This window comes from Bombus bifarius, unplaced genomic scaffold, assembly GCF_011952205.1.
Source record: "Bombus bifarius isolate JDL3187 unplaced genomic scaffold, Bbif_JDL3187 scf7180000008208, whole genome shotgun sequence".
Lineage (NCBI taxonomy): Eukaryota > Metazoa > Arthropoda > Insecta > Hymenoptera > Apidae > Bombus > Bombus bifarius.
This window is the reverse complement of record NW_022884511.1, coordinates 1,180,035-1,189,610: the sequence shown is the minus strand read 5'-3', so window position 1 is coordinate 1,189,610 and position 9,576 is coordinate 1,180,035. Positions and strand designations below refer to the sequence as shown.

General features: G+C 30.4%; 1 protein-coding gene and 1 long non-coding RNA gene across 5 annotated transcripts; one reads left to right on the top strand and one right to left on the bottom strand.

The window, feature by feature from the left end:
- Positions 1 to 1,929: 1,929 nt before the first annotated feature.
- Positions 1,930 to 9,353, bottom strand: LOC117210617 (sodium/potassium-transporting ATPase subunit beta-2-like). 4 transcript variants are annotated; one of them, XM_033453795.1, is made up of 9 exons: positions 8,895 to 9,353; positions 4,846 to 4,881; positions 4,570 to 4,710; positions 4,433 to 4,435; positions 3,981 to 4,097; positions 3,651 to 3,832; positions 3,351 to 3,452; positions 2,996 to 3,167; positions 1,930 to 2,159 (listed from the first exon to the last, which is right to left on the bottom strand). In XM_033453795.1, the coding sequence occupies exons 1-9, from the start codon at positions 9,037 to 9,039 to the stop codon at positions 2,047 to 2,049; spliced, it is 1,011 nt and encodes a 336-aa protein (XP_033309686.1). In that variant the 5' UTR covers positions 9,040 to 9,353; the 3' UTR covers positions 1,930 to 2,046. The 4 variants fall into 4 exon arrangements, with proteins under 4 accessions (XP_033309686.1, XP_033309687.1, XP_033309688.1 ...); XM_033453796.1 differs by lacking the exon at positions 4,433 to 4,435 and having other exon boundaries at positions 8,895 to 9,351; XM_033453797.1 differs by lacking the exon at positions 4,846 to 4,881 and having other exon boundaries at positions 8,895 to 9,350.
- Positions 2,156 to 6,388, top strand: LOC117210620. The gene is made up of 6 exons (XR_004488132.1): positions 2,156 to 2,650; positions 2,919 to 3,184; positions 3,293 to 3,887; positions 4,004 to 4,168; positions 4,240 to 4,336; positions 5,889 to 6,388. It is a non-coding gene; the product is annotated as an uncharacterized LOC117210620 (long non-coding RNA).
- Positions 9,354 to 9,576: the final 223 nt, after the last annotated feature.

The window sequence follows — 9,576 nt, the reverse complement described above, 5'->3', positions numbered from 1 at the left end:
TACATTAAAAATAATGGGTCGATAATGTTTTTTTCTGTGTATGAAATTTTTATATAACTTCCGTAAAACATTTTAAACATTTTAATTATTATGAACTAAATAGGCATATGCATGTAAATATATGGATGGTGTAAATAAATACTTATAGTCAAATGGGCATACGCATATTTTTAAGAATATCATTTAAATGAATGTTTGTAAATATATTTATATTAATTTACATATATCTATAAGAAATCGGTACATAGAAGTATAAATTTCATTTATTATTTTCTTTTATTTTCCCAGTTGGATTGGGAATAAGTTGTTTTTGAAAATGTTTTGGATTAAAAATCAGGACCGTATACTCGAATGAATGATTTACATAATTAAATCTACATTTATGAACGAATTTATCAAAATAAGACTATATAGTTATATATTACGTATATCATAATTAGACCCGATAATTAAAGTGAGTTCCGTATTTTGAAAATATTACAACTATATGCAAAAAATAAAGTACCATTTTATAGAAGAGGAAATACTATTTTTTTATTTCTGAAGTGCCTTGTTTGAATATGATGAGTTTATATTCTTTCACCATTATTTTATCAAATATGGTATTAGCTATATATAATAAATTACAAAATTTAAAATTGTAAGTGTAATAAAACATCACAGTTTCAGCATATAGTTATTATCCAGAATTTGTTCAGTTTCAAAAGTTGTTTTTATTTATATGTATAGTTAGATACATCATTATTATTGTTAGCTTAAAACTACTTCCTAAACAAGTCTGTATAGTAAACGCTATAAACGACATAAGTACATATATTCAATAAGTACCTATATATATCTAAGTATGATTTGAATAATTAATTTGAATGTTACAGAGTTTCGAGATCTTGATATTTTCCATCGGTCTCTCTTCTTAAATATTGAGTAGATCGCAAAGGATAATTTTAACTTCTTATATTTCTAGCAGAAAAGATAATGGTATATTTTAGATACTGTTGTAGATCTTATATTGTTATTTAATTGTAATAAAAATATTACTGGGAAAACTATAGAGAAATTCATAAACGTTTGAGTATAAAGAGAACTCGCAAAAATATTATTGTTCATATACGGAATTATTTATAGTATCTCAAAAGAACATTCTACATAGATTAAAAAATTGATTTCAAATTACTGTTTATTTCGTACCAATTTATTTTTTAATTTGATTGACATTAACTGAAGATTCAAATATAGCAAAAGCAATTCTTTTTGACTTATTATGGAAAAGATACTTAAAAATTATTTATTTGCAATATATATTATGTCTATGTACATGAGCCAATATAAATAAACAACATTGAAAATATAACGAGGTAATGACATGTTGCTTTGCATTTTTCTTACGCCTTGCTATTTACCATGGTAAACCATGAAAAAAGTAAAAGATATAATCGCTGTATATACAATGCATTCTTCTTTGTTCGTTTATGTTTACTCGCATAATTAATGTTATAAGCATCATTAAATGTATAGAACAATTTCATTAATCTCACAAATCTGGTGTATTTTAAATACATTTCTCCTTTTCTTTTTATATTTCGTGGCAGAATTGTTTTTTCAAAACCATTTAATTTAATTTATAATAAGTACCAGTAGCTACATAATATATTCTCTCTTAAGATATAAACAGTTCATATAAAAAAGAAACTTTTAGTTTAATGAAATAGTGTCGATAACGATTTATCTAAATTTCGTCTTTATAATCATAATAAGTGTCGATGATTAATAAATATTTTATTTTGCAGCATATTCGTCAATATTCAATAGTGAAAATAACCATGGAATCAAAATGGATGCATAGCCAATCCAAAATATATATAATAGCATTTTCTGATTGCTGCTTACTCGCCTGTTATATTCATACAAATCCTAATTTTTCAATGTATGTTTCTAATTTACCAAAATTTTATCGATTGGTTTTTCCAAATTTACAGCGTACGTAAGCATCTTGCATTCCAGCTGCTGCATGATTTTATTTTGCTTTTTGTACAAATATAAGTATGATCATTCGTCGATCATAAGTTCAAAATGTACCATGCCATGTTGCTGATCTTTGGTTGCATCATGTTTTATATTCTTTGCCCAAGCTCGACATTTCACGTTGATTATTTGATTTCCTGAAAAAGTAAATGACAATTTTTTAATAAGTCTTTCGAAAAAGGGTACTATACGAAGATCACAGTAGATAAATATACTAAGTCTATTTATATAAATATATTTTAAGTTCTTCCCCTGTAATCTTTATAATATGTTATGTATATCTTCATATATCAAACTATTAGATTCGAGCTTCCCAAATTTGAAGTGTTTCGAAATTCTGAAACATCTCTATTCTTGTTTTCATGCTATGTTATCTGAGGCTTAAAATATTACATCTTGTAAGAATCTTGCAGTGCATTGTTCGGAAATGTAATTCTAATGCACCGTATTGCTTGTGTACAAAGATGTATTGACTAATGAAGTCAATTGCGAGACGAGACAACATGTGTACGTAATTTTAAAACTGTTTGGCCGATGACACCTTTCATGTCACGATGCACTGGATTTTACTGGTTTTAGCTGGAGTGTATCATTTGCTTACCGTACACACAAGCAGGTTGGTCAACAGGTAAGTAACTAGTTAATGAAATATGAGAACGATTTGTAATCTTATTTTATCAGCTGAAAGCCGACCACTTTTCACATGTTTCGAAAATTAACGAAATGTTAAGATTTCAAAATTTAGAAACTTTGTATTGAATATCCACCTCGACATGTATTTACAAGATAAAGAGGTTTGGGACTTCATAATCGTATTTAGATAGTAAAGGGTTTCAAGGTTTGGAATTTCATTTCGAAGATTTCATCCAACAATGAGGTCTGTTTAAACGATAAAGAGTTGCAGATTTGAAACTTCATATCGAAAATGCCTTCTAAAATGTATTTAAACAATAAAGAGTTGCAATCTACTTACTTGTTGGCCGAAGAAAATGCACAGCAGCAACAGGACTTAAATAACCAGGAATATTTTGGTATGGATAGTAATATCCTGGAAATCCGTGACTTTCGGGATAATAGTTCAGTTCACCAATTATTTCATTATCATGAGGATATGCACCTTCGCAAGATACCCACACGGTATTTAGCTGCAAGAACAAAAGAAGTAGGTATAAAGTGCTATACTAATTGGCAAATTTTATCTTTATACATTTCTCTGCCTATATTTATTTTATATAATTTGTTCTATATTCAAATATATTCATTTTTGCAGTACTTTTGAAATGTGTTTTAAATATCAACTGATACAATTAACTGACCGACTAACTAACCCATGAACTGTTGATTGATTTAATATGTTGCACAAGACTTGGTGGCATATCGCTCGGTAAATCTTTGGTGTTGTTATAATATTCTGGCACCCAACCGTATATCTGAAAAGTAACATGTTCATAAATTAGTTGATAAATACAGGCAAACATTACAATAAGTATGGTAAAATAATACTAAATAAAAATTCTACGTTAATTATGATTTAAATTCGATAAAGTCGTTCAAATTATTTTTATTTTTTGCATGACCAATAAAGTGTATTATTGATGGAATCAGTAAGTAATAGAACCATAATATACCCTATTTAATTTAATAAAGACACAAGGAGCTGAGTTGTTGAAACCATATTGCTGACTAGGTGAGCAGGGTCCCCAGTTGTTCACATCAACTGCACAAACATGCCCAGGCTTAACTGGTGTGTTATAATTACAAATCTGTTGATTTCTACCGCCATTTGGTAATGTCGACGAATTAATATATTCTACGGAAAATGGACAATATTAATCGTGATAATATCGTGATAATTTCTTTAACATGTAAGTATTTAATTTCATATACGATATATTATATAGCTAACAAAATTATTGGTTAATGTAGTCATTCTACTATCGATATATGTTATAATTTACCTTCTAAAAATTTATCTAATAAGCCCGTCCACTTCTGCACCGAGTTGGGATCTGATGAACTATACCAAATTAAGGATCTTTCATCAGTATTTTCGGAAATCGGCCGAAATCCTAGACCTATGAACAATTAAAGATATCCTATTGTTAGTCATTATATAATAATGGTATTCGCGGTACTTTCTCAAATGGTGAGTAAAACAAATTATACAAGATATTCTACCTAAGCACGAGTAAATTAAACATCTCCGTTATTTTTAAGGATATGAAAAAGATTTATTTGCAAAAGTGATATCGTATGGAGAAGACTATGCTAGTAATCACTTTCTTGTAAGTGGGAAATTTATAGAAATTTCAAGGTCAGCATTAGCTTTTTGAATTATACGTGAATAACATAAAGTTAAATATATCATACGATCGATTTTATACGATGCATTTGTTGTGCATGTACTTACTATCTTTGATTATCGAAATTAGTGTTCGATTTTCATGCAAGTGACCAGCATGATATAAGGAACAACGAGTTGATTTTCACTTTTATGAAGTATATTTATATTTTTTCAAATATATAGTAGAGAATATATAAATTTACCTGGATTGGTTCCTATTATACTTTCCTCCAGAATCCACCTTGGTTTTTCATAACTTAGTGTAGCTAACAGTCCTTTCATGCAAATAGCAAAGAGCAAGGCCAACACGCTGAAGAAGCAAGCATAGAATGCTCCAGTGATGGCTGGAATAAAATAGAAAATGGATCTGTTAACTAAACGATTGTTTTATATTATTGTACTCAATAAATTAAGGAAGAAGTTTCAGCTATTTCTATTCCACTTTATTACTAAATACTTTGTACGTGAAAATAATTTACCATTATGTCCTAGGTTACTTGGTGCAATAGACGCAACTTGTATAAATGAAATATGCAAATTATTTCAAATAATTTTAGCTTTTCATTTTGCGTAATACAGCCTTAATCCATGCACGATAGTTATAAAAGCACGTGGCCTCGAAAATTTTCACCATTTCAACGATTGAAAGGAAAATATTTAAAGCGTGGGCACTGTGCCAAAGTCTGATCTAAATATAGTTCCTTTTTTAAGAGTGGTATACGCCACTGTAATGGTTACTTCTGCTTCCTGTTCTTGATCGCGAATAATTTTTAAACGTATATTCATTTCCGATATATATATATATAAACATATATATATATATATATATATATATATAATTAAACTTGATAGTACTCGAATATTAATTAAACGGCAGAAATTAAATTGATTACATTTTATCGCTATAAATAAAAATAACTATATTTAATTAATATAGTATTGTTTCAATAACATTCTGTTGTTAAAATGAAATATCAGAAATTAAAGTGAAGTAGAATAATACTGAAAATAGTGTGGCGAGTGCAGATATAATAATTATAGGCTCAGAAATCCATATTTATCACAGTGGTTCAACCTGTTCTACAAGAAACGGAATAATCATTGTATGTGTACACTGCACATATATAATGAAACATTTACAGATTCAAAACACGTTTCTTGTTTAGGTTGAATGACACGAAATGGGTAAAATCTGATTGCAACGTTTTACTAATCGTTAAAAATATTGCCATATCCAGGCAATTTGTATTTTACGCAAATTTTATATTTTATTGATAGACGTAACATGTAGGTAAGAAAATACATCGATGTTAAAATTGATGTTAGCCTTACGTACAATGGCACACGAGAAAAATAGCCTTTCAAATGTACTGTTTTGCAATTCTTATTTTCTGCTTTGAATGGGAGGATGAAGAATATTTTTTCGTCAACATGTTCGCTAGTGGGTCTGCGCGTACAGTAACTAAGTAAATTCGCAGTAATTGCAGTAGTTAAAACTTCCTATCTTTTTTTCCGTTTCCAGGGCTCAATTTATTATTTGTCGACTGAGTCGCAAAATTTAACGACACTGGGAACACGTGTGGCTATTTACGCATACGTGATAACAACATGAAATACGAGTGTTTAAAATTCAAATTGCTTCGGCCTTTATTTTTCTTGTTCATTTATACATCTGATACACTGATAGAACAGGAAGATTGTGGTTCAAACATCATTGCTTCAAGATATTTGAAATAGTAGGAATTAGGATCGAATATTCTTTATTTGACATGAAAATAATAAAAAATAGATCAAATAATTATTTCGAATACAGTAAGAAATATATTTGAAGATGATATTCTTTGCAAATAAATTTCAAAATCTTATTTGGGAAATAAATTATTTTACAATATGATTTTTTGTAACAGATATCATAAGTATGTCGCATTTATGCTCTTACCGCATTAGAAGAGATTAGAAGCATTAATATCAATAAATCGTGACAGAAGTTACTTCCGCTCTAATAAATCTTATTCTTTCTTCCTCTCGCTCGCCTGTTCTTTCACTTTCTCCTTTCTTCTCTCTTTCTCTTTTCCACACAGAGAAAATCTGATAAAAGTAAAAGGTATAAACATGTTTTCAAGATAAATCCACTTACCCGTCACCGAAAGTTACAAAACCAAGAAACAAGTTTTATAGTATACCTACTTATATATTTTCTATTTAATTTATTGGGGAATTTATTATCTCCCAAATTGAGGAATATTCTGCGTAGTTTTTAATAAACTTTATACACCAAGCTTATTAGCTTCTTAAATGTTATTGTTGTAGCTTATTGAATAAATTTTGTACATCAAGCTTTTATTTATTATTTTTATACAAAAATAAATATCCATGAGTTCTACCTAGGCTGATAAAAATAATATAAATTTACACAAACCGATCTTGATAAAATTATACCTAATTCTATCGCGCGAAACAAGTAGAATGGTATGTATCAATATCGAAGGTTAATACCTATAGATATACGTAGATGATAATTCGCGTAGGTTTCGAATGATTTATAGCAGAGATTATATAAACCTTCGATTTAAACTTAATATATAACATCGATATACACACGCATACACGTCACAGAACACCTATTATTTTTAGCATATTTAACACTAATATTGACATTTTACTTGAGTTTTAAAAGACGAAAATAACTATTGCATTAATGTTGAATTAAATGGAATTATACGACTAAATTATGCTATAAATCGGTTGTAACTTTTCAAACAGGTACTGAGACTTCAATATGCAGTTATTCCTAATGCTGTTTTGATTACGTGTTCGGTTAAATATATATTCAGGAGCAGCATGCACATGTTTCTTTGCTCGATAAGCTATTCAGGACTTGAAGTTGATGCTGGAAAAGGTTGCTTTTTTGCTATCAGATCTATAAAAAAATACATTTTTTTGTTGATTGATTGTTTTGATTTATTTCATTCGATAGTAGATCGATAAAAACATGCGTATGAGAAAATTTGATATACGATCCGAAATTATTCAACGCAATAAAAATTCAAATTTTTGCTTACCATTACGCTCTAAAATAAACTTTATATGAAACTTAGTATTCGTGAACCTGAATTTATTACGTACATACATACAGGTAATGTTTGAAATGTAATTTAGAAATGCTTGGTTGCTGCTAGTCATCTATATTATGTTAATACGTTTTAAAGTTCGTGTATTATTTACGTAATCTCGCTGTGGAAACTTTCCACTTTCTTTTTTAATATCGAAGGAATTTATCGATGTACTATCGTATGTCACCAGATATATAAATTATCTACCGTTAGGTATTCTGTAATTAAAGGGGAATATTACTCAGATGGCACTACAAGATAAGTTGTAGCTAGTGGCTATGTACCGTGTAATTATTTTAACCTATTGGCATTTAAAAGTACAGGAATGTAAGCGAAAAAATGATTGTGATTTATCTTCTATATAAATAATTTAAGAAAACGAACAATTATTGAATTAAGAATGCAGTATAAAATATTGTGTATTTTTCGTAATAGTTATAAAAATTCAACGTGTCTGTGTGTTACTTCGTTCTATTTTTCTTTTCTTGGTTTTCGCTGACTGAAATGCAATAAAGTTTGAAGTTATATAAACGTATCGGAGCGGTTTAGAAACAAATAAAGTAAAGTGAAGAAAATGGAGAAAGACATTTAAACTATTCTAAATGTGTGTCAAAATCGATCATTATCGAAACTAGCAGTGCGTTTTTCAGCATTGTGATAAAGTAATGAATTGAAGTTCAACGAAGCTTTAAAAATTTGTGTAAGAATCTGTATAAGAGTACAAGCCGGATTAATATAATTTCTACTTTCTTATCGTAACTAATATAGAGCAGTCGAGAGTTTTAATACCGTTGATAACAATTAAGTCTGTTACTATTATATATAGTACGTCTTTCAGCTATCTACGAACTTTTTATTTAGTTCGTGCTAACGCGAATCCTATCGTTTCTTTCATTCCGACTTAACCTCGCCGATACTTATTTCCGGTCTTATTATTGCAAACAACACACACACACACACACACACACACATACACGATGCATGAATCTGATACATTTTACAATGTATCAAAAACAAAATACGAATGTACGTATTTATATAAAATGCATTAAATTTCTCTTTTGAATAAGCGCGAAAGACAGTCGGATTACGAGAAACACCGAGAATACTACGAACTCATCCCGTTGGTATGTAACAAAGTCAAGGAAGCCCTAATTCTCGGTACTTGATTTAAACATTCAGCTTGACTTCACGCTTATCTCGCTGACATAGGGGTTAAGAATTTCAGAAATGATTTACCACTAAAAGGTTACTAACATATAATAATATAACAATATCAATTGGAATTAGAACGACAGAGCACAACAGGATCGAAACGCGTCTATGCAGCTCGAAGCACATGCTATTCATGCGCTCATATAAACATACCATTCATCCAATGGTCTCTAATTATTAAATTATAAGAGAATAATTACCCCATTTCTTCCCCGTGTGGCCGCAGTAAGTGCCTTCGACTGGATCGTGAATGCAATCTCGGAGAGCTTCCCAGCGCGTCTTTTGGTCGGGTGCTCGCTTGTAATCGATCTCATAAGTACCATTTTGCAATTGCTTGCCCGGCATGTTCGTCTCAGCGACTATCTCGTGCAACACTAGCGCAACTCTATCACTCGATTTTAACGCGAATCTCTTGATAAAAATACCTTTCGATCGTGCCTCAACGTTATATTTATTACGTATGAAAAACGGACCCAGTATGAAAAACTGTAAGCTCGGTTCGTCTCGTTCAGCGAAGTTGTATTCCGCTTGAGCTGAAACAGCTCACTACTCTCGCTATCTCGGAGACAGCTAAGCGATACCGCGTGTATCCAAGCTCGGTAGCGGTGGCGCAACCACGATCGGTCGCGGCCCTACGTCTACCGATCGAGTAGTGGGAAACGCTAAGATATATCAGAGAACCCACACTCGTCGCTTTATGGTTGACTCACACCTAGCTGCCATCGAGAGCTCCTTCCCCCGGGTATTGTTTCATATCAATCGATCAGTCTCATGACTGGACCACTACTTGACTGGATAATATACGTATGTAATATTTTCTTATTGGGTAAATAAAACTACATACTCGTTAGACCGGATGTTACGCGGAAATCAAAGATCGAT

Bases quoted from the DNA above. Each gene is read 5' to 3' on its own strand.
- LOC117210617 (XM_033453795.1), bottom strand. From the start codon at position 9,039: ATGCCGGGCAAGCAATTGCAAAATGGTACTTATGAGATCGATTACAAG. The intron at 3,453-3,650 runs GTATATTATGGT...GTTACTTTTCAG, and splicing joins TCTTTATTAAATTAAATAGG to ATATACGGTTGGGTGCCAGA. The intron at 2,160-2,995 runs GTAAGTAGATTG...TTACTTTTTCAG, and splicing joins GCATTTTCTTCGGCCAACAA to GAAATCAAATAATCAACGTG.